The 25831-nt window shown below is 41.7% G+C and overlaps 1 protein-coding gene across 2 annotated transcripts in view; it reads right to left on the bottom strand.

Moving 5' to 3' along the window:
- Nucleotides 1–8305: 8305 nt before the first annotated feature.
- Nucleotides 8306–25831, bottom strand: part of LOC129774743 (mucin-2) — a 198414-nt gene continuing 180888 nt past the window's right edge. The window contains exons 4-10 of one of the 2 annotated variants that reach the window (XM_055778672.1): nt 21740–23654; nt 21088–21422; nt 20923–21019; nt 14149–14355; nt 13651–14084; nt 13408–13591; nt 8306–13344 (exon numbers count right to left, since the gene is read on the bottom strand). In XM_055778672.1, coding sequence (XP_055634647.1) covers nt 13294–13344; nt 13408–13591; nt 13651–14084; nt 14149–14355; nt 20923–21019; nt 21088–21422; nt 21740–23654 — 3223 coding nt within the window. In that variant the 3' untranslated portion in view covers nt 8306–13293. The remainder of the gene's footprint in view (nt 13345–13407; nt 13592–13650; nt 14085–14148; nt 14356–20922; nt 21020–21087; nt 21423–21739; nt 23655–25831) is intronic. The other variant, XM_055778673.1, reaches the window with a different exon arrangement.

Below are 25831 nucleotides of genomic sequence, written 5' to 3'. Positions count from 1 at the left end.
AGGCAAACTGTCTAGATACGCTTCAGACGAAGGTGTTCGGTTTTTACTTAGCACACTGCTAAAGAAAGAGGAAAATAAGTTTGCCGAGTCGAGTGGAGTCTCGGCTGAAATCCCATTGTAGAAGACATGATGAGGAATTCCATTTGCCTGCTTTCGACTTTTCACGTACGACCAGAACGATTTGGGATCTTGTTTGATACTGTCTTCTGTGCGACGAATGTAGCTATTAAAGCATCGCGCATGTAAAGAATTATATTCGCTCTCTAAGTCACGTAGCTCAACCTTGCACAGTTCACTTCTCGACCGAAAATAACGTTTCCTGGCTTTGCGAAGACGATTTCGTAGATGCTGCAGCGTGTTGTTCCACCACGGGTGTCTCTTCCTACCGCATCGGCGTCGATTTTTCATTGGGACGATATCACGGACTATTGCGAACACTCGTTGATAGAAATTGGCAACAGCCTCGTCGATGGTGCACCCATTTAGACACTCATCCCAACGGATAGCCGAGATCATTAAGTTCAGCGACGCAAAATCGCATTGACGAAAATCAAAATCATAAGCGTCCGAGACGTTCGAGCTGTGGCTTTCCCTAGTGATTTCGAATTTCAAAACGAATGGCTTATGATGGTGATCTATGTTGAGCATTGGTAACGGTGGTTCGAATAAATCGACATTCTTCTCATTAACAAACGCCAAGTCGAGCAGCCTCCCATTTGCGTTAGTCAGATCATTAATCTGATAGAGACCGCATCCTACAACCAGCTCTATCAAAGCGATTTCTTGCTCGGAGGAAGCGTTTACCGGTAACAAAGAATTTATGTCCTCATCATACATCCAACACAAGTGGGGAAGATTGTAATCTCCTACAACCAATACACGTCCTTTATCGCCGGCAAGTTCAATCAACTTCTGGACACAAGCAGAATGATTCTCATATAAAACCGTTTCACTGTTGTTCACTGTATTGATGTATAATCTTGTATTTTTCGTTTCCTGAATAAATCTTGGGAATTTTTTTTATCAATTCTTGCATTCTGAGTGGCAAGCTCTAGCATACGGGTGACCACAGTGCAAGTGGGAGGAAATTTATATGACGAAAAATTGGACCAGAACCAGAACGGTAATCGAAACCGAACCCCCTGTTAGGACCACTCGACCACGAGAGCACTTTTAGGCATCCTGCATATGCTCGTTTTCTGAAACTGTGACTTCCTCACGGTGTAATCTCACCTTCAGGGTACGGAATTAATTCTCCGGATCTTGTATATTTCTATCGTAGAACGCCACTAACACAACGTTAATACTTGTCAAATTGGGAAGTTTCATGGATTTAACATTGCCACAGCCTTGAGCGTCGTCATCAAATTCGAATCGTTTTGTCCTTTGCTAGATCACCTCCACGAAAAACTACGACAAATATCCCATAAAATGAGCTGTCTTTTGCTGTCCATTGTTCTGATAATTTCTTCTTCTGCAATTCCAACCTAAACGATCCCAACGATTCTTATAAGGAATTCCGTCCTTATGAAATTGATCAATTATTGCTTTCTAAATGCTTTTATGCTCAGTAGTACCAAGCTTTACTGCGGAAAAAAGTCGGCACGTACCTTAATGTTGCTTTGTTGAAATGTAATAAATTTCACACTTATAAACCGATAAACCGATCACTCATGTCGTGTCATTCAAATATCTTGGGTTCTTGACTCCGAATGTACTTAGGGGCCCATTTTAGGTATCCGGCAAAGCATTGCAGTGAAGGAGCAAATTGATGAAAGATGAAACTCAATCTCATCGTATGAATCAAACGTGGGAGTTGGTTAAGGCACAAGGTATCATCGGTTGTAGATGGGGTTATAAAATAAAACGCAATGCATCAGGTGCAAGCAAACCATTTGTCATGACAATTGTCATGCGAAAATGCGAAAATGCGAAAACAGAATAGAAACTGAGAGAGGTTGGCGTCGACATCATGCCTCATACCGTATGTTTCTATTCTGTTTTCGCATTTACGCATGACAATTGTCATGACAAATGGTTTACTTGATCAGGTGAGATTGTGAAATACGAAGCAAGATTGATAGTTCAAGGGCCTTGCCTATGATGAAGTTTCTGTACCAGTAGTAAGACAATCAACGCTTCCCACCCTGCTAGCTGTGAGACCGCGTACCTGTATGGCGAGTTGGAACAAGATTCAAATATGTATAACCACCTGGAAGCGTAACTGTAGGGAAAGAAGGCTGAGTGTACCGTTTACTAAAAAGCATTCATGGGCTAAAGCAATCTGCAAGGTGTTGGAACAAACGCTTACACCAGGTACTTATCCAATCAGACAAAGATCAGCTGATCTGTGTTTATATATCAAACATCGTGGTGATAAGGATGTCTATATCCTTATTTACGTAGACGATATTTTGAATGCTGGTGACAACGCGGCGTTGATTTTCCGAACACGGAGCTAAGGAAGCACTTCGAGATAAAATAAATTAACGATCTCCGAAACTTCGTGTGAATGGAAATCAGTGTGAATCATGGAAAATATTCCATTAGTGGTTACTATTGTCCAACGGAGAAGAACATCGCGGATCTATTTACTAGGCCGTTGTGTTACCGTTTTGGGTAGTTTGGCCTATGACTTCCCCAGAATCGCGCATAGATGACACTGATAACGTTTATAACAGTTAGAGAGACAGAGAGAAGGTTAAACATAAACACATACAGACATACATTATGGGACATGGATATGATCGAGAAGGTGGACTGGAAGGCTGGATGTTGGAAGGGGCAACAATGAGCCTAGGAAAAGAACTAGGAGACTTGTCTAGTTTTTTTTCCACTGCGGTCGCCGAGCTAAAAAGACCTGAAAAAAAAAAGGAAATTAACCCTTTCGCTACGAGCGTCGTCTATAGACGACATCCGCGCGACGAGCTGTGTGTACGAACCGCTAGAATAAGACTGTTCAGAGACTTACTAACACAGGCAATGATTTTTTGACGTAGGATTACGTCTTTCGGGAACATATTGGAGTACAGATTGAAAATCGAAAATAGAGCACATCGTGAAAATTGTCCAATTTCAAACGCTTATTGCTCAGTCATTTCATGATGAAATTTTATGAAATTATGAAACTATGAAATTTTTGCGTCAATCGATTTCGGCACTCCATAACATTTTTTTATATTGAAGAAAATGATATATGTCATGGAACTAACTATCAAACAATTGAAAAATCTCAACCCCTATCCTAACGGAAATAACCACTTCTGATTGGTCTAAATTGACGACACATGCGGCGGGTACCTAACAGAGACATCAAAACCAAGCTGCCTGGGGGAAATCGGCATTGCAAATACATGAAAGTAGGGAGAACTTTTGTTCTTAGCGAGATGTGTTCCCTAACAGAGACATCAAATCAGGGTGCTCAGGGGAAATCGGCATTGCAAATACAGGGTGGGCCATTTAAAGTGGAAGCATCTGGCAACCCCATAACTTTTGACAGAGATGTCAGATTAACCAATGTCATACCGCGTTGGAAGCGTCATTTCAGTACAATTTTAACCATGGAACAATACACACCTAAACAACGCGCTGAAATTGTTCAGCTGTACATTCAAAATAACTTCTAAACGTGCGTGGAAAAATAAAAATAAAGTTAAAACATCGCCTGGAGACAACACTATACGTCGATTATATGCCAAATTTATATCGTCTGGTAGTGTTGGTAATGCCAGTCATCTGTCCAGACAACGACCAAGACGTTTCGACGAGAATATTGATGCCGTTCGAGCCAGTGTTGCAGAGACACCATCGACATCAGGTCGCCATCGTTCGCAAGAGTTAGGCACCGATTTTTTATTGCCATTTGTTCGTGAAAATGAATTGGACAATTACTGGTTCCAAAAGGACGGCGCTACATGCCATACAGCGGCTGCCACGACCAAATTATTGCGCGAAATGATCCCCGGAAGATTAATATCGAAAAACGGCGATTATGACTGGCCACCGAGATCACCTGATTTGACGCCTCCTGACTTTTTTTATGGGGATATTTAAAATCCAAGGTATACACTGGTAAACCAAGGACCCTGGCTGCGCTGAAAGACAATATCCGACAAGAAATTGCATGCCATATCGGCCGAAACATTGGGCAAAGTGATGGAAAATGCCGAAAAAAGGGCACATTTTGCGGTCAAGGCCAGAGGCGGTCATTTACGAGATATCATAATCAAAGAGTAGTTAGAACAAATCTCCTTGGACAAAAATAAATGAATTTCAAAAAAAAAAAAATTTAAAATTCCACTTCTTTACTTTGCTATTGCAAAAACAAATCCTTCCACTTTAAATGGCCCACCCTGTATATACAAGTCGGGGGCATTTTTTTATTGCAAGTAAGATGAGTGATATGATTAATTCTAGCAAATAAATTTTAAAAATGGAACTTTAATGTTGGTTGCTTTGTGAAACTTCATATTAATAAGCGATCTTGTATTGTGAAAAATTTAGTAAAAGTGTAAGTGTAAAATTGTATATGGTAGCAGTTGTGTTAAAAATGACTTGATATATGAAACAATTTATTCCAATTTTCATAAATAAAAACCAAGGGGCTGTCCACATACCACGTGGACAACTTTAGGGGGGGGTAGGGGTTACAAAAATGTACACGTTTGTCCACAGTGAGGGGGGAGGGGGTCTATATCACATCCACGTGGACACTAATAAATAGTTTGAAAAACAAATATATATCTGTGTTCAACAATATAAGAAAAATATTCTGCATTGCAAGCAAATCTATACGTATTTCTGCTGACTAATAGCACTGCGCGGTGGAAATTCTATATTTATACATATCGTTGAAATTTTTGCCGAAATTTGTATTCAGAGAGTATCGCACATGAGCTGAGAGCTATCGATTTGTTTTAATTGATTTTAAAGAATCTTACGTTATCATTATCCATCAGAATTGGGACGATATTATCGGCAGGATTCAGATACCACTAAAGCATGTTGGAATGTTATAATATTAATAAAACACGACATTGTTTTCGATGATTCGATTCAGTTTCCGCTCTCAATATAAAAACCGCTTCGTTTATGTTATTCAAGAACTCGAACAACAAATTCATTCACGGGGACCTATCTTTAGAGATGTCTTCCTAGCAGCGATGCTCTTCTTCGGTGAATTATAATATTTTGTGGAATACGCTTCTAGTTATTGGGTAGTCCAGCAAGTTTGGGTGCGCAACTGATGATAATCGAATCGAGACGCTGATGAAGAATAATCCTCGGTATACGACATATCAATTAGCAGGTTCCTTACAAGTATCTATGTTCATGAGCACCTGGTGAAACTAGATTAAGAAACGCTACAATGTATGAGTTCTACACCTATTGACCGAAAACATGAAATGGATCGTATCTCCATCAACAATTCGCTTCATAAATGCAATGAAAACTCGCAGTTTGAAGCAAATAGTGTCAGGCGAAGAAAAATATTATCCTTTACAATGTTGAGCGAAAAAAAAATCTTTGAGGTGAGCGAAATGAACCATCATTAGATATCTCCAAAACCGATCTTCACCTGCAGAAAGTCATTCTTTGTGTCTAGTAAGATAGAAAAAATAATCTGCATTATAAGCTTCTACCAAACATCCAATCGATAAACTTCAACAAGCACTATTCGTAACTAAACGAAGCAAAATCGTCTAGAACAAACGTTCAGAATTGGCCAAGGCGTCCTCTTCCAGAATAATGCCAAACCTCATATTTCTTTGGAAGCCCCTCCAAAAATTTTTAGAGTTTGACTAGGATGTGATAGTCTACCCGCTATTATCAGATATTGCAATTTTTGTTCATCACATAAAAAAATATTGAAGGTCAAAAATTTTGGTTGCGCGTTCGCTTAGTAAGCGATTGATCGAGTTTAAAACTCAGGGTCCTCAATTGACCATCTTTGTGTTGTAACAGAATAACTACGTCCACGCAACAATTATCAGCGATGGAGATCGCTCCACGGCCGAAATAAGATCGATTCATCCTTACAACTGCATTGCTCTGCAAGAAACATCGGGCTGTTGTTTTATTAATAACACAACAATGATCATATTAACTGTGTACGCTGTCCGGTGGTCCAGCTGGACAATGGAAGAACACATAGAGTACTCTTACGCCTTAATGGCTATTGTATAATGTACCATATGCAATGGTATAAAAGGAATACTCTTACACCTAATATGGCAACTGTGTCATGCGCTATTTATAGATTTGACAGAAAAAATGTGACATGTACACGATAAAATGCTAATGAACCTAAATAAATAAACAAACGTGATAAAAAAAAAAGAATTTCGACTCATTGGACACAATTTTTTAACGAGAAAACAAAGAAGTTCTGCGATGATAAATTCTGCAAGTTGCATGAAGAATGATGAATGATCGGCAATTTTGGGGTTGAACTCGCCAAAACTACATAGCACAACACAACATGTTTATATCCTTATACATGTTATGATTTTCAATCACTGTATTCCAACTACGAAGCACTTGATTTCATTGTCTTATTCTCTTGAAAACTCACAGTTCAGCCAGTTTGCGTCGGTTTATGATGGAAAATGTCCGAGATTAGATTTACATGTGATGTTTTGCTATAACGTAAATATTATGTTTTATAACGTGATCACATGGTAAATGAAATTTGGAAGGAAACAAACAGCAATACGAATAGCTTCACGAGTTGTTGTCCCCCAAAGCTGTCAAAGAATTGAGAAGAAATTGCCTCTGTTAATTATGTTCACATGTTTCTAATGTACAAACATATAATAGAGAATAGAAACAAACATAAACTTAAATTTAGGCGCAATTCAGCTATTTTTACGATTATTTTTTCCAAGAAATGGAGAAATGTCCACGTGGACAACAGGGGGAGGGGTATAGACAATGTCCATGTTTGTCCACGGTGGGGGAGGGGGGTGTCTGAAATCGTAGTTTTTCTGTCCACGTGGTATGTGGACAGCCCCCAATTTGTGTTCCCGCTCGAGAACGGGTCGTTTGGTTTAAGCTGTCTGTTTTGTTGTGTTCATTTTCATCCAAGGAAAGTTTATACGGCGCGAAAAATTTAAAGGTGAAGAAATATTATAAATAGTGATTTCCCATATGCTCCACATATATTATTAGGTGCTGTTAGTCCAATTAACCCATTAGTGCCCAGCGTATGAAATTTAATACTCAAAAATGCCCGTTTTTGAAAAACTGTTTTTGATGAAACTAAAGTGTTAAGCGCATTTTAAATGATACCACATGGCAATTTACGAGTGTTTTTTTGTGTCAGTGTCATTTTATCTGTCATTTTTGTTGTTTTGTTGTGTATTGAAGCTTGCAAAGTTCGAGTTTCCCGCAAAAGTCGCAAAGTAAACATAACCTACACCTTGACAGTAATGGGTTAACAATCGAATTGGGTTGAATAAATACTCATAAAGTAAAAGTTATAAAAGAAAATTACCTTTTCCATTTCAAATATGTTTTCCATTTTGTAACATGTTTTTACTGATGAGAAAAATTGATAATTGTGTTCGGTATTGATAATTATCTCATATTACATTGGTGAGTATTTTTTCTTTATTTCATCCATACATAACAAAGGTGGCATCTCGTCTAGGATCACAGAGGGTGGTTTTCATCATATCTCGTTCCACTTCGGTATCTTTTATCTGATAGGCACCATCCAATGGCTGTTTACCATCTTCTGTCATCATCACTCGGTAAACACTGGTGGAGTGAACAAACAATACCCAACAACCAAACAAAACGGCCCTTTTCAGGGTCACCAAATCATTATCAAAGAGTTTAACGATGTAATTCTTCAAACATATCTAAAATAAACAGATAGCCTAACGGAATCCTACGTCAACTATGCGGTCGTGACTCGGACACAACCCTCCTGTGACTTTTTCTCGTTCCTTGGACTTTTCTGCAGGGTAGCTTTATTCAGTGTTCACGTTGCCGAATGGTTAGCGTCACACTGATCATTCGGGTTCGGGTTCGGGTTCGGTTCTCGTTCTGGTGAGGCGACTTTTTGTTGATGAAATTTAATCTATGATAATCTAAAATCATTTGGCCAGGTGGCTAGTAATAAGGGAATATGAACTCCTTCCCGTATTATTTAATACGTCACACATCGAATGATTTCACTAGCCTGATGAGCGTTCTAGCGCCCTATGTTATTCAAGTACCCACGAGTGGGACTCGATGTTGTACGGGAAAGGGTTAAGTCGCACTTTGGAGTTTCGGACAAAAAAGGAGCTTTCCTCGCTTTACATTTATGTTGTTTTATTATTATTTAACAGTACTGACAAAATTGAGATGTGATTGGTTCGAGTAATACTCTTCTACCATTCAGTTAACATAATATTGCTTCATCTGGGCGTCGTTTTTAATTGCCCCGAAAAATATTGCAACCGGAAAAAGAGTGTTTTCCAGTCGCAACTTTTTTCCACCTTATTCCTATACTCCCATAACAGTAATTATACACAAACATGCAAAAAATATCGGTTAACTGCTGATAAACTGTTCCGTTCAATAGGATTGCGATATTGGCGAATTTTTCTATAAATATCAGAGCGAATATTGGTTTGAACTACTCAATGTAACCAGCTTTTGAAGCCGCACTTTTGTTTTTCACACAAACAGAAATCTTTTTTTTGTTCAACTAGGGCTTTTAACAGCCCGACACACCACTATTCTAGGTTTGAGAATATTAAATACACATTTGTGTCTGCTTGTTTGTGTTGTATGTGATGACTTAATGTTTTTTTTAATGATTAACATAGTTTTTTTTTCTAAAGCAGGAAATCTTTCTTTTTCTATTGTATCCTAACCTAATAAACTTTTCTAGATTCTCAGTCCAAATTATTGTTTTTTTTTGTTCCTAAATGTTAACTAATTTTTTTTCATTACTTCAAGCCTTCAGAATAAATAATTAATTTGTGCGCGCGTACATTTTAAGGCCGCTAGTTTTTTTTGAGAGGAAAAAATATCCCATGGTTGGAATTCTCTTAAATTAATTATCACAATTGTCTTATACATGTGTAATAATGATAGCAATCAATTATATGAAAGCCCAATAACAGAGTAACATCACTGGAACACTGTTGAAGTAAAAGTGTCCCTTCTGCAGTCATACTCTTTAGCACACACCTGTCACTATTCTATTAAACTATTTTATATTTTTCATTCCACTGAACCTACTTAATAAATATTGCAATCGATGTTTCGTTGCCATCGGCTCTATCTAATCTATTGTATCCCTATCCTCAATAGTAGTCTGAGATATAGTGAAAATATCGAAAGAAAAAATAAACACTCTTTCATCAAATAATAGCTTCTATAATCTTTTTGGGTATTTCGCTGATAAGGGCAGAATTGGAAGTGGATGAAAAACAATACGAATATCGTGCTCTGATGTATTTGTGTGTGCGTGCGCTTTAGTCTTTAGCTTTTTATTATTTATTCAAAATTCATGGTTTTGGGGTTTTTTTTTGTTACTAAATTGTTCCGATCTTATTTCCGATTTCAAGTCTCTATCCCACTAGAGATTAAAATCAAGTATTATGAGTCAAGGGTTTCGCAACGGTTCCGGAGTGAATCTGACCGGAATCATCTGGGAACCAGAGCAGGCAGAGAGTCACATCCGAGAAAAACGTTCAACCCGGCATTCGAATCATGCATGGTTTGAGGGGGCGGTTTGAGTTTTTGTGGTGTGCAGGAGGAGAGGGAGAGCTTCGCATACGCGCCTGCGATGCCGGTTATGTTGAGCGGAGCAAACTTGGTAATTTTGATGAGGGTCAAGGTCGAGCACAAACTATAGCCTCGTGCAAACGGCCTTAAAATATCATCATGGTATAGCTAATATTTTTTCTATTCCTATGAAGGCGAAGCAAAAAGCAAAAAGGTTCAACATGAGCGATAAAAAACGATAAAAAAAGAATGAGAAAACGATTAGCGATGCAGTAATAGCTGGGACCGATATCTGCACAAAAACTTATCATATGCTCGAGATTTTTTGGTTGAAAAGAAGTCGAAGGCGCTGAATCTGTGGACTGAAGACCACACTCAGGCTTCCACTTGATGGTCCAACCATCAGGAAGAAGGCATTACGTCTGTATAACATCTTTGTTGGACAAGAACCGTCTTCGAGCAAGAGCGACGAAAAAATTTTTTCAGTGCTAGCAAAAGTTTTTCTTTTTTTTCCAGATTTTTGAAAAGATATCATTTTTGCAATTTGAAACTTTGTGGGCAATGTGTTCCAGCAGACGAGACCGCTACCAAAAAGTATCCGGTGGAATTGGATGAGATTATCCAGAAGGGGGAACACGATTCTCATAAAATCTGCAGCGGGTGAGAGACTTTTAAAGCCATTACTGAGGCATCGTTCTTTGTGACTTTGTGCGTTGATTATGTGGGCAGATTATGATTAACTTCCAGCACACTGACTGGCGAACCAGAGAGCATGGGTAACAATAGTTGTATTCAAGCAGTCGTTGGACGAAATGTTCATCCGTGTCTAGAGGCGAATGAACTGAAAAGTTTAAACCCTCTTAAAGCCAAAAAGAAGAAGAAGAATGTTCATCCCAGAGGTCAAGGGCTATTTGAAGAGAAAGGTCTTTCATGGCTTTCATGCTCTTCTGCTCGTCGATAAAGTTGATGAGGGCATCCGATAATCGTTCACCTTGATGTGAAAGTAATCTTATTGGTTCCAAACACGACGTCGTTTATACATCCACTTCAACCCTGGTATCACTTCTAACTTTAAGAAGCATTGCATAGGCAGAACGATGCGATACATTTTGGAGAAGATCGAAAATAATCCAGTGCTAAGTGTTCCGGTCGCATGGAAGACCTTCACGATGAAAGTGTACGTTAATCATATTGGTGCAATTGTTGCAGATTTCTGGCCCTTTAAACTCAATGCTTGTTGAAGGCCGATATGGCCGGGTTGTGTGAACAGGCGTCCAAATACTGAAGAGACGAATGACGTATCTAAAATAATTCTTCGTGCTCATGCTGAAGCCTTCCGATGATATGACTGGCGCTGATGTTGAGTCAATTAAGGAACCGGCACTAGGTGACGAGGATCTTCTGGACATGCTACAACACTTATAGCAGGAATCGGTTTGTGATGAGGTTCCGGAAATGACTGTTGACAAATTCCAAGAAAGGTTGAGACCGGCAAACCATTTCATCGATGGCGATCCCTACTGGGAAAGTGCAGTATCGCTCCATGAAACTTCACAGAGATTATCACTGGATTCTAAAATGACCTCAAATATTGCTGATCGAACCAACTCCGAAAGTATTATCATTGTAAAGTCTCATGGATATTTTTGGTTGACCTTTTTGGTAACCTTCGCCGTCGGGATTTGATGGAGAGTAATACACACGAAAAGCCAATGAATAAGGCTTGAAACATTTAAAATCCGAAATCACTGTTCACTTTATAGTGACGGTCATAGTAGGCGTATCTGAAATCTATTGACAGCGAATTCTTTGGAAAATAAAAATTTTTTGTTCATTCGTTTTGTTTCGAAAAAGTTGAGGCACGATGGAAGTTGTGCAGGATGGAGAAAACCTGATTTTGGGCACCCACATTAAAAATCAGGCGTGATTAGGTACTAAAATCGCGATATCGCTGAAAGTGGCCAGATCGATCGTGTATAATGTGCTGAAACATTTCCGTGAACATACAACTGTTGTTTGGAAGGATCAGAACACGCGTCGTAGTGAAACTTATGATCGGAGGCTGAGGTTAAAGGTATTGGACTACGACCTTGCCATAAAAAACAACTATAACCAGAGTATTATCCGGAGAATCCGTAATCGTAATCGTTATCGTAATTCTCGTGCCTGCAAGCAACCAAACAGGACGCTGAATCTGGTTATCTGGTAGCCAAAAGACGCACTTGGAAGTCAAAGAGACAAAGAGGTTCTGATGAAATACGAAAAATGCATGCTGATGGATAACGAAATGGATTTTGACCAGAAGAGTGCCTGCAGAAACGTCTCCTTTCGTTTATTAAGGCTCACAAAGGTCCGGTGAAGTTTTGGCCAGATTTGGCAAGCTGGCGCTACAGTCGAGAGGTGTTTCATATTGATATAAACACAGTTTTGACCCTTAACCAATCCCGAGATTCTAACTAGTTTTGCGATTCCGGATTCTAAATGTTTCAGTACTTACATTGCCAATTCGGAATTACCAGATCTAGTCAGCCCAAGAATAAGCTCCATCAACTTATACGACATACACGCGGTAAGTTCTCTTCGGTAATTGAATCCGACAACATGTATATTGGAATGGTTGATGCCAGCGAGAACTTGCAAGAGGTTAAAGACGCCTGCTGTAGGTGAAAACGTCTGGATGAGCTGGGTAAAGGCGTGGGTTGCGATGAGAAAGCAACTTGCAAAACCCACTCAGTGTGTTCTTCGGACAATTTCACAAATTAAATGCAAATGGAAAGGCCGGACTGAAGGCGCCTTTTTCCGATACATGTTAAGCGGAATATTCAAAAATGAGGCCTTAAAGAGAGGAGACTAGTGAGGCCCACGGTAACTTAAGCAGCAGATCTATTGCCTTTTTTGTGGGTAGTCATTAATAACCTTTAGTGGCGAAAACTGTTGGCCGGATGGACACGTTGACCCAGTAAAATATATAGCAAGTGAACAAAGTAGTGTCGTTGTTACTTGAAACTGGTCTCACATAAAGTGAAGTCAATCAAATATGCTGGATTAACAATTATTTCGAAATTCCCATCGCCGAATGTGAAAAACCTTTTCTGAACACTCATGCATCACTGCCAAGTTTGTCCGCTTCATGATCAATCTGATCCACTAGGTGCGTTGTCGTACTCATCCGCGTTGCCGCCGTTCATTTACCCAAGAAACCTCGAAAACAGCGATCATATCGGATCAGTACAACATTACACCGATGTGGTTCTTTCCCGGTGGGACGACGTACGCTAGCTAGGAAGCGGTGATGAACTCTGCGCACTTGGATAATGTTCCAATTTTGTTGAGAGAAAGAAGCTTAATTATTTGCTGCATTCGTTGGGTTTTCGCTTACGAAAACCATCTGTGTTTACCTGTATGTCATTGCATGCTCTTGTTGAATACGTTGAATATCTGCTCGGTTCTAGCTGTTTGTATGTCTCAACTGATTGTACCATCGTATTTTGGTGGTGGACTGGTTTCGTAAAGCGTGTCTGGGTTCGAATGTACTCACAATACTTGATTTTAAATGAGTCTTTCTCATGTCTCTATCGTCGGCCCGGTCAACTTGGTGGCGTAAACATTGGCAACCTACGGTGGAAGGAATACATATCATTCGTTCGGTTCAAACCTTTAGATGGAAAGTAAACATACCCTGTAGATCAGTTCGTACTGCTCTCGCGTTCGCACAGCACTTGCGCGACCTCTCCGGACGTAGTATACAATGTGAGGAATGTCTACCGTCCGTGGTGGAATCTCAACCGCTCGCAGTGCTACATCGCATGCAACGATCGTTCCGGTGCGACCGGTTCCCGGCGAGCAGTGCACCGTAATTGGTCTACAAAAAAAGAAACACTCGTGAACTCTTCGTATTTAGATGTCATTAGCCAAACCTACCCCTGTGTTCGTTGCAGCGATCGGTGCTTATCGATTGTGTTAACTCCTCCGTTGGTCACGATGCTACACGGTGGCACACTGTCCGACAATGTCTTACCACTCAGGGTGCTGTAGTTGTTGTTATTCGAACTATCTACACTGTTGCTAGTGGTAACGCCATTGCTGATCGACGACTTGCCATCCTCGATACTGTCTTCCTCGGCGATGCTCGTAATACCACCCGTGAACTCAGCCATCTCCCCCGGGGCCAATCGAGAGTAGCTGCGAGCTTCCAGTAGCATCGCTATGATCGACGACTCGTCGATGGGCACGCCGGTGTCCGGCCACTGGTACCAGAAGTGCATGATCTCGCGCCATGTGTTCGTCTGCGTGTTGCGCAGATGCACCGTCGAGATCGTGTACTTCTCCTTGTTTTCGCGATTTTTCAGCGTCAGCTATAAGTTACCCGAAGGCCCGATCAGCTATGTGCGAAAAAGTTTTCGACAGTAAAAATCTCACCTGGAAGTCACCAAACGTTCGGTTGTTGTCCAACACCACCGATGGTGGCAGATATTCGGCGCACTTCTCAACGCCATTCTCGCTCAAATCAGTGGCCATGATGATAACCTTCGAGTTCTGTTCCCATATCATGCGCCAAAAGTCGTTGATGGTGTTTTCCATTGGTGCCTGACAGGCAATGTAGTAATTGCCGGAATCTTTCGGTCCCTGAAAACATTGAATAGTGTTAGATTCATGTCATCCCTATGACAACAAAGATAGTATCACTTTTGTATTAGTGTACAATATACTCTACACTTTCAATTATTGCTTATCCGCGAAGAGCACTGGTGCTATGTTTAGTCAGGAGTCAAGCCGAAAGTCGAGGATGATGCTGTAGAAGCTTAAGTGAGAGCAACAATTATGCTTCGCATTGACGATGATCAGCATAGCTTGATTCGTGCCGCAAAACAAACCAGGCTCGCTTTGAAAAATCTTCAAGAGAAAACCAGCCTGCCCTCGAAGTTTCTCTTATGAAGCGCATTTGTGATGAACGTTTTTCGGAGGGGAAAGCATGAAAGAACATTGGTTTGGAGAATCGGAAAAACGAAACTATGTTCAACCGCAACCCACCAAGAAGAAAGAGGATAGTATTTCATTCGCGTTCGTTACGTACTCCTCCTACGAATGACGGATCTCTATAGTGGCATGTCCGAGCAGAGGGTCCAAAGCCACTAAGGAGGATGGTTGTAATAGCTGTTATTCATGATTTTTATGCAAAGAAAGAAATAAAGAAGCCCCTAAGGAAGGAAGGAAGGTATTGAATTAGAGAGACTTTAAACTCTGAGAGTTCATTCGTCTCTAGAAGCCCCTAAGTCAAGTATTCCCTTTATGACCTTTCCAGGTTGAAAAATACGAGAGTTGTTTAAAAATTGAGTTTCAGTGCCTCAGAAATAAGATTAGGACAAAAAACAAGGTGATTTTCGTAATCTACGTTTTATTTTCCATTTTTCTACATAATCGCCGTAACGTTCGAGGCATTTTTCATGGCGTGGCACGAGTTTTTCTATTCCGAGCGCGAAGTGCGTAGCGTCCAACTTTTTGAAGTACGATGTAACTGCGTCACGAATTTCTTCAGTGTTATCGAATCGTTGATCGCCGAACGCCTGTTTCATCACCGGAAATAAGTGATAGTCGCTAAGGGCGAGGTCTGGGGAGTAAGGAGGATACTCGAACACAGTCCATTTGAATTTTTTCAATTGCTCTTGAGTTACGCGAGCAGAATGGGCCGCGCATTATCCTGGATGAGGAACACTCCTTTCGTCAATAAATCTGGCTTGTTGTTCCTAATCGCGGTTCCTAATCGGTCCAACACTCCACAATAGTACGGTTTTTAAAGGAGTTGTATCAGAGACCTTCTCAGGTCAGAATGGATATTATTTTTAAAATCTCGCTTCGCCGAATAGTTGAGAGTTCGCGTGTTCAGAATAACATCGCTCACCAAAGTGAATCCTGATTCGTTGTACCCATTCCCACTAACAATTTTTCCTTCCATGATAATCGCTAGGGAACCACGCTATAGAGTCGACCCTTCCGGCGGCGAATATCATACTAACATTTCTTTCCTTCCCCCGGTGACTGTAAGGACGTGGCCGGCGTCGTTATTGTCTGTTTGAAGCTCGAACCACCGAAATTTGCACAATAAAAAAGTGATTCCTATTCCCAAGCGTCATTTAGTGTGTTCTTTGTGCAATCTCGCTAATTCAGGTCAATCATGGAGAGCAACTACGAAGTGTACAGTCTACCCAGGCTTAAGTTCAAGTATTTCCTTCGTGTTCGTTACGTGCGTGATTGAGAGTGACAATATGGACAAGTGTTGGATTGTTGAAACCGGTGCTACGAACCTTACTGTCGCAGATAGAATTTTTTCGATGAGTTGCGTCGTAATGAGGTACAACACGTGAAACTGGCGGACGGAAAAGTAACCAAAGTAAAAGACGAAATTTGCGGAGAAATTGAGTGCTGCGATGACAAAGATGAACGTACGAAGATGCAGTTAAGTTCGGCAGTATATGCGATGAATTTGCTTTCGGTGTAGGTGCTCATACGAAAGTTCTGGTGATTGACAAATCAAGCGAGGCAATGTGACCTTGTCACCGTGGCCAGTGTCATCCAGGTATTATATCAGCTTAGACGGCACGATGAGGTTGTGGCAATGAATAGCCAACACAACGAAAATTTAAAGCATATCTGGCACAGGAAGTTTGGCCCTAGATAACCAAATATCATCAGACTTCTGAAGACGCGAAATCTTGTGAACGGGTTGAAAATAACCGAATGTGACGTCGATGAGTCGTGTGAAGGCTGCATGAAGGGTAAGAATACACGTGTTCCAGTTTCTAAGGAGTCTAAATCAAAGTTCAGACTCCGTATTCAGAAGTTCCCTCAGTGAGTGGATACCGTTTCTTTATGGCGGTGAATGACGTTTTCTCGCGTTATTGTTTGGTGTACCTACTGGAAGAAACGTCGGAAGGAGAATACTCCAACAAGCGGTTAAGAAATTTCTACAAGCGAGAGGAGATTAGTGCACAGCTCACTGCAGGTTACAGCCCCGAACAAAATGGATTGGCTGAACGTCGTAATCGCTATCTAGTGGAGATGGCTAGATGTTTGCTCTTCGGAGTTGATCTTCCGCAGTGTTACTGAGCAGATACTTTGAACACAGCGGTGTACCTTCAAAATATTTCACTGTCGAAATCCGTAAGTGTTACCCCATACGAGTTGTGGTTTAACGCTAAGCCGAATGTGAGTCATTTGAAAATCTGGCAGTAGCGTATGAGTTAATATACCGAAAGAAAAACGCAAGAAGCTCAGCGTAACATCCCAGAAGCTAACTGTTTAGGCTATTTAGTGGTGAAGAAACTGTGTCGGATGAAGAACCCGAACAAGCGACGAGACGTTCCGAGCGTTCGACGAAAGGTGTGCGACCAGTAAGATATGCCGATGTTACGAGTGCCATGACGCACAGTCAGAGTCCAACATTTGGGAATACGAAACATGAAAATCGACTCTCAGTCACTTCGCTTCGAGTAGGACTACTTTGACATTCGCCGTCAACATGACTTGAATTGACTAGAAATGAATCGATGAGCGTTAAGAGCAAGGATGACTGATAAACTATTCTAGCAAATGAGGGGGTCTCCGTAGCCACATTGGTTGCGCGTTCGCTTAGTAAGCGATCGATCGTGAGTTCAAAACTCAGGGCCCCCATTGACCATCTTTGTGTTGTTACAGAATAACTCTACGTCCACGCAACAATCATCAGCGATGGAGATCGATCCACGGTCGAAATAAGATCGATTCATCCATACAACTGCTCTGCTCTGCAGAAATATCGGGCTGCTGTTCTATAAATAACTCAACAATGGGTCAACGACTGTCTCCGCTGTCCAGTCTTAACTGTGGATAATGGAAGAACAGAGAGAAAACTCTTTCGCCTAAATGGCTACTGTGTAAATATGTACCATTTGCAATGGTATAGAAGGGAATACTCTAACGCCGAAAAATGGCAACTGTGTAATGTGCTAATTATAGATATGATAAATATGTGACATGTACATGATTAAAAAATTCGGCTCTGTTACAGCTAAAATGCTAATGAGCCTAAAATAAACAAAAGGGATAAAAAAAAAAATATTCTAGCAAATGGTTATTCTAATTGACGTGACGAATGAATACATATCTTCCTTTTCATTCGACCTGATTTCAATCCTCCACTACTACTCCACCCTGACATGAATCTTGTTGACCGCGTACAAAATCTTGTTTTAACGTCCATATAAAGCGAAACAAAACTTGAATTTTGGTGCAAAAAAAGTAGTTACACCATTAATGGACGGCTCCATTGTTTACCCACCGTGAACTCAAACATCGATACATGTACAATTTCAATTTAATACCAGGTATATTACTTCCCGCTTTTTTTTTCTTGTAGTGATAGACAAAGAAAAAAAGCAAAACATAATTTCAAAATGACAGTTGTACAGTGTTTCTGAAATTAGCTTCTTTGTATTGGAGAGTCTGTGTATCCCAAAAGCTATGTAATATATGTAAAATATGTATCTGATATTACGTTGATACCTGCATACATAATACATGAGAGAGAAACGAATTCAGTGTAGTGAAACAGACGACCCTAAGAAGAATGCTAGCCATTGCGAGTAGGGAGGTTAATGTCCAGGTGTAAACTGCGTTCAAGAGCTCGAAGAGAACATTCGTATGAAGCAGCCACCGAAATTTGCTACGAATAGCAGTACAGTGTGCCACCTAAGACGCAGTATACATGGTCTCAAACAATCAGCGCAAGCTTGGAACGAGAAAATAGACAGTGTACTCCAGCAGATGTAGTTTCGAGCAGCTAAAGCTGATGCATGCCTGTACGTGCATGAGTAGAATGGGAAGCCAACGTTTATTTGAATCTACAGGGTTTTCAAACTTTAAATTCCGAAAGTAAATTGAAATAAAACACACTTAGAATTCGAATTTCGATGAAACTTTTATTTCAAATTAAAGTTTGGTTTATGCCATTATGTGTGAAATACAACATCATTCAAATGTCCACCTAGGGCTTCCTCGCACACCTTGATCTGGAACAGGTAATTTTCGATGACTTTTCGGCACATATGGGGCGGTATCTCGGTCATAATATCACGAATGTTGTCTTTCAAATGTTCAAGAGTTTGCGGAAAGTTGGCATAGACACGGTCTTTCGCATAACCCCACAAAAAAAAGTCTAGCGGTTCAAATCGCATGATCTGGACGGCCAATTGGCATCACCAAAACGCGAAATTATGCGTCCCTCAAATTTCGTTCGCAATATGGCCATGTTCGGTCGTGTTGTGTGGCACGTGGCGCCGTCCTGCTGAAACCACATGTCCTCCGTATCCATATCTTCAATTTGTGGCAAAAAAAATGGTTAACATGCGGCCATAGCGCTCACATTCACAGTTACCGTCTCGCCGTCCTCATTTTCAAAGAAATACGACCCGATGACTCCACCAGACCATAATGCGCACCAAACAGTGACTTTTGGCGGATGCAATGGCCTCTCAACAATCACGTGTGGATTTTCTGAGCCCCATATACGGAAATTTTGGGTGTTCAAATAGCCACCGAGCTCGAAATGTGCCTCATCGCTGAAGAAAATTTGATGCGAAAATTCAGCATTTTGCTGCTGTTGTTCGTTCACCCAATCGACGTATGCCCGACGCATTCCATGGTCACCACGCTCTAATTTTTGTACCAGTTGGACTTTATATGGATGTAGGTGCAAGTCCAAATGCAAAATTCACCACAATGATGTGTTTGACAAGCCCAATTGCTGAGCACGCCGTGGAATCGAAACATTCGGGTCATCCTCCACACTGGCAGCAACAGCAGCAATATTTTCGGCCGAACGCACATTACGATGATGCTCAGGTCTCACAATATCCGCTACGGATCCAGTTTGTTCGAAATTACGCACTACATTAGCGATTGTGTGCTCTGTAGGCCGTCCATGACGACCAAAATCCGTCCGTAATGCTCGAAAAACATTTGCCGGTTTTTCATCATTTTTATAGTATAATTTAACAAAATTAACACGTTGTGCGATGCTAAAACGATCCATATTGTAAAATGGCAGACATTCAACTAACGATATGACGCTTTGGTTGACAGCTATGTCAAACGGTTGTCAGCGCAGGGCTGTATACTTTCGGAAGCCCGAAATGGAAAACCCTGTACGTTGATGATATTGTTGTGTTCTGTTATTCGGAGTTCCAGAATATCTGCAGCGAATTACAGAATCATTTCAAGCTGTCTATTTTAGGCGAGCTGCGATAATTCCGTGGAGAAAGTTGGAGATCACTATACACTCAGCTAGAAGAACTATATTGAAAAGCGTGTCCCAAGGAGGATGTGAAGATTTCAAAGATTTCTATTGATTCGGCCTAGGTGAAACAAAAGAAGAAGGAGGGGCTACCTAACAACATTTTCTGCCGTCGGTCAGTCGGTAGCTCGCGGTCAATCCCCGTCCAGACATCTGTACTAGTACGTCATTGTTGGGCCGAAAGGTAACGAATCCAACCAATCGTAATTAGACAGAAGCTAAGCGAGTCTTGAGATACCTGGAAGGACCTAAGGATCTGAGATTGCATCTTGGCTCTGGTTCAGAAGGCCTACAATGTTTCGTGGATGCCGACTGAGCGAACGACGAAGGAGGAAATCAAATTTGTTTTTTTTTATTAGATATGGCGACGGAATAGTGAATTGGGGTACTTGCAAGCAATCGTGTGTAACGGTGTCATTTACAGAGGTTAAGTTTATCACATTGACTGAAGGATGGTAGGAACTCACATGGCATCTGAAGCTATCCGAAGACATCAACGAGAAACAGATCCTGCCGGTTTATTGTATGGGAAGACAACCAGTCTTGTATTATACTGGTGAAATCGGACAGTATTGGAAAACGATCAAAACATATAGACAAAAAACATATCTACACATTCGCTAAGGATTTACAGCAATGCGAAGTCATCCGATGTATACTCTAACATCAGAAATGGAAGCGGACATCATGACCAAGCCTCTGGAGCGAATCCAATTAGAGAGAAATCGAGGTGCGATAGGCGTTGGAACGATCTCCGATACTACCTTGTAACACCTTGTTTTTTTTTCTTTCCCGTACTGTGCATATCACAACAAATAGAACCGCAGTCTATCCACCAACATTAACACTGGAATGCTAACACTAACCTTGACGAAGTTGGCGTTGATGTACTCTGACCTTTCGTCGTTATTGATGCGCTTCAGGTGTACCCTAGTCTCCGGGAGGGGTACCACATTTGCATACCTGCAGAGAAACAACCACGATAAACATCATTTATATGTTCAAGTCTCAGAAACCAACCACCAACTTACCGATTCTTATCCTCGCATCCCTCCGGCACCTCATCGGCACGTGCCGTTACATTGGGGATCTCCTTGAACTCGTCGTAGATAGCCGTCTTGTTCTGGATTATGTTCGCCAGCTCAACCACCGTCAGTGGATTCGTCTTTAGGCCCGGATCTTCGAAGGCCGAATTGCCGTACGATCGTTTCGACATCCGCATCGTGTTGCCCTTCCTGCGAACGCTGTTGTACACCGAGACGTTGTCCAGGCTGTATGCATCCAGACCTACCGGACGGCAGCGCTGTCCGTACGACACCTGCGCCTGTCGCTTGCGAAATACCAACTGCAATTGCGGATAGTACAACTGATCAACGAAAAATTGCACTGCTCGGTACCGTCCGACGGGGGCGGAAAATCGGCTATTTACACTATGTGCACGCGCTCATACATTAGGTTGAAGTGACAGTCGGAAAGTTAGAATAAATTTAGAAAAGGTTAGCTACTAAGAAAAAGAATAAATTCAGAAGTTCTCTGGGTATAAAGAAAAACCTCAAGCACCATAGAAATTGAACAATAGAGGATTAGTTGGGAAAATCTCATTCATACATGTTTGATTTGAACTCTTACAGTTCAAGATATTATGCATAGCATCCATGCCGTACTCCCGTATCGTATACTCACAAACGCCGCAATCAGTAGCAGGACAACGATCACACTGACAAGACTGGCCACGATGGCCACAACCACACCGCTTCCTCCTTCCTCGGACTCCGACAGAACTGGCGTTGGTGTTGTTTCGGCAGCTGGTTGCCGATCAAGTGGGGCTTTCGCTGAGGAATGTTCGGATGCTCCGCCGGCAGGAACGGACGGATTTGCTTCGATGTACTCTTCCTCGGTTATGGATTCCTCTTCTGATAACTCGGTGGTTGTAGTAGTCATTTGACGTTCCACCGAGCGGCGCGTTGTTGTGCTTGGCTCGGCAGTGGACTGAATTTGCGGTGGGAAGGTCCGTTCCGACTCAATCGATTCCGGCATGGTATCGTAAACATTTTTGTCGTCGACCACAACCTGTTCATTGGTGAACAGTTCGGTACTTTCGGTCACTTGACCGGACAAGTCCACCTTTTCGGTGGTTCCCGAGGTAGGTTGAACAGTTGATGGATGGGATATGATCGGGTCGGTGATGGCTAACACAACTGGAGATGTGGGAGCGCTGGTAGACGAAGTCATGACCGGTTCACTGTCAGTTTGATTGATTGCATTTGGATCCACCTCTGGCGAACGATTATCCCCATCATCAATTATCTCTGCGAGTTCATTGATCAGGGAACTATTGCTTTCCGAAGTGGTCGTTGCAGCGGTCGTCGTTGTAGTAGTAGTAGTTGTAGTCATTTGGAAGGTCGTTTCCTCGACCGATTTGAACGAACTGGGTGTAACTGATTCCTGTGAGGTCGTCACAACTGGTTTCAAAGTAGTGGTAGTCAAAGTCACCGCCGCCGTTGTCGGCTCAGTTCTTCTGGTTAGTGGCGAAGCGGGCGAATAAGTTGTAATTGGTACATCTTCCATCATAGTCGTCACTTCAGTCTTCAGAGTGGTTGTCTGAACCGGAAGGGCAAATTGTTCATTATCATCCGTTTTTTCGGTCACCTCATATCCACCGGCTGGTCTCATTGTGGTGTCCAGTGATTCAGTCTTGGCATTGAGAATAGTGGTTGTTTCCTGGATGAAATTAGTTATTTCAGGTCGTTTCGTTGTCTCAAAGACAACCTTGCTTCGATCTTCGAATTTAAAATCTTCCAGCTCATCATCTGCGGCTGATGTTGTAGTCGGAACCTCCATTACCATGTTAGCCTTCGGTACGGCGACAGTTACCTCCGCTGACCCTTCTGGGAGCACATCAGTGACGACAGGTGTAATTCGGTTTTCTTCGCTTAACGCATCAGTGTTCGGGTCCCTATTAGCGTATGTTATCCTGTTCTTCGCATCACTAGCGATTCCCACTTCACCGCTCGTTGGGCGTACAAAAGAACTGTTGGCAAAATCTGCATCTTGCATGATGATTGCCCAATCCGTCAGCTGTTTAAGCGTATTGTTGGCAATTACATTCTCATCGTCGTCCCGTATAACCTCCACGCTCTCTCCAGTCGCTTGGCCAGCCTTGTTCGAAGTTCGATCGACAAGCCTCATTCCGGCCAAAGCCCACACCGCACCGTTTATGTCATTATCTTCAGTCGCTCCAAATTGATCCAGGAACTTACCCTTCTTCCCCTTAGATCGGACAGTTTGGTTGCGCACCTCGTTTGAAATCACCTCGTAATCGTTGGTTTCGACCTCCGATTTGTCTACACGAACAGTTCGGTTGCTTTCGATAGTATGCGTCTTGTTGACCAGCCCCGGTGGTACGATGATTTCATTTGTTTCGGTTGTCGCTAACAGTTCCGCAAGACCACGGTCTTCCGTACCGGATAATGCAGGCAGGGTTGTAGTTGTGTCCCAAGATTCGGCCAGCTCCGTCGTAGCGAAAAACTCCTGTCGCTCCTGCCGAGTGTCTTCCAGCGAGATTCCACCATCGGAGAAGTTGGATGGGAGTATGTACCTGGTGGGCGAAATCCAAAGATATCTAATCAGATTGAGACCTTACGAATGAATGTTTGAGTGGATTCAGGGCAAAAGTGAGTTCCATAGTTTGAATATAGGTTAACATCGCAATGACTTCGGGGTTTCATGAAAACAAAACTTTTGTTCAGGTTGATCGTCACTTATACCTTGATATTGAACCTATACACGATTATTTTGTTTCTTTCTCTTCCATTCAATCTGGAAGGCAGAATTTATGATTGAAACAGCTCGAGTGGGCTAATTTCGTTTTCTTCGTTAATTTTTTTCATTTTGTATGCGAAAAGACAATTACAGCTACTCAATCGAAAGATTCATTCGCTCCATTTCACGAAAAAGGGTTAGTTCCGGACCAGCTTCCGAGAAATGTTACATTAAAAGGGGAATGTTATCGTGCCTCGTATATAACAATAAAGTGAATTCAGATATAAGCAAACGAAACCGAATATCAACAATTTCATAACATATTTGAGCCTTGTACATCTGTTTCGGGTTCAAGAACCTTGATAGAAAAAAAACAGAGGTTATATTAAAAGGTAAACGGTCGCGATGGTAGACCAATAGTGACTGTAGAATGCATGATCAAAAGCATTACATACCCCTATCTTGTTTTGAATAGGACGTCCAAGCAGTCATGCTTACCACTACACAGCGAGTTTACAGCGAATCTTTCATTTAAATATAAACTGATTTAATACATCCGCTAAGAAAATAGCGATTGGAAACACCGCTTCACCCTATTTACACAGTGCGATCGGATGAACTGACGGTTTAACCGATACTGAACCGGAGAACGAAGAAACGCACCCATACCATGGATTTTGAAGACCGATTCGTATGTATGTTGTTCACAATGTCTAGACAATTTCACAATTTCGTAGAATGGAACGAATGAACGTGTAGCGAAAGAAGGTATACAAGGTCTACAAGGTCTGTTTCGAAAAATGTCGCGATTTTTGTATATCCGCGGATTACGTATATTCGATTTTAGTTTTTTTTGTGGCGTTATGTTGGTACTCATGTGTTTCACTTGTGCTGACAAGGCAATTTTGAATATTCAGTTAATTTTAGAAAGCTACTTTGCTTGCACGTGTTTTGGCTTGTCTTCCATTTTTGCCTATTCCAATTCAGCAGCTCCCATCGGGATGATTGATGGATAAAAAGGTTGCACAAGATGGAGAAGCAAAGTAAACTCTTCCGATTGTCTCCGCTGGTAAATGAAAAGGTGTGTAGCGCCAGGAGAGTCGCATAGCTCATACATCGTTCGTACCATACGATACACGGTGTCCGATTGTTCTTCTCAGAAACCATCAAGTCACGAAAACTATTTTTTTGGTACCATATGCGGTATCCTCATGAACATTGGCGAGGAAAATTAAACAGGACTGTAAGTTCTGCCGAGTCTACAAAGCTACAAAGCGAAACCTTCGATACCTCGGATGGAACCGTTGCTTGCGGCCAGATTAGGAACTGTTTTCCGCCCATTCACGTGCGTGGGTTTAGATTATTTTGGACCAATGATGGTGCGCGTCGGTCTGAAGGTGGATAGCTCTCCATCAGGGCTCTCCAAAAGGTCATACGACGTTTTTTTTTCATTCAACGATGCACTCCGCTAGAAATATATAGCGATAACCCCACAAATTTTGTAGGGGCCAGCAATGATTTAATGCAGGAGAACAGAAACATTAACGGACAACTTTCTCAAACCTTTACCAACACGTAAAAAACTGGGTATTCATCCCACCCTCCGCTCCGCACATGGGCGGAGCATGGGAGAAGCTTGTGAGATTAGTAAAAAAAACGTCGTCTGCGCTATTTCTGCATCCGACAACCCGGACGAAAAACGTGTGGCGCAGTGATGACGGATGCTGAAGTAAACTCCAGGCCACTAACGTTTATCGCTTTGGAGTCGACAAGCCAGAAAGCGTCAACTTCACATCGCTGGTTCCGTTTCTAAAGTATCTAGGGGTAGTGGGGGCAAATTGGTCATGCGGGGCAAAGTGGTCACCAGCTTGTATGGTAATATTAGGCTGTCAAAAAAGTCCTGCGGTATTTTTTTTGAATTTTCATTTGTTCATAAAATTAGTTACAATCATCTGTTTTAAGTCAAATATGCGCCGTTTTGTTCGATGACTTGTTCCCAACGAGATGCCAACT

This window comes from Toxorhynchites rutilus, chromosome 3 (genome assembly GCF_029784135.1).
Source record: "Toxorhynchites rutilus septentrionalis strain SRP chromosome 3, ASM2978413v1, whole genome shotgun sequence".
Taxonomy (NCBI): Eukaryota; Metazoa; Arthropoda; class Insecta; order Diptera; family Culicidae; genus Toxorhynchites; species Toxorhynchites rutilus.
This window is presented reverse-complemented; position numbering and strand designations above follow the sequence as displayed.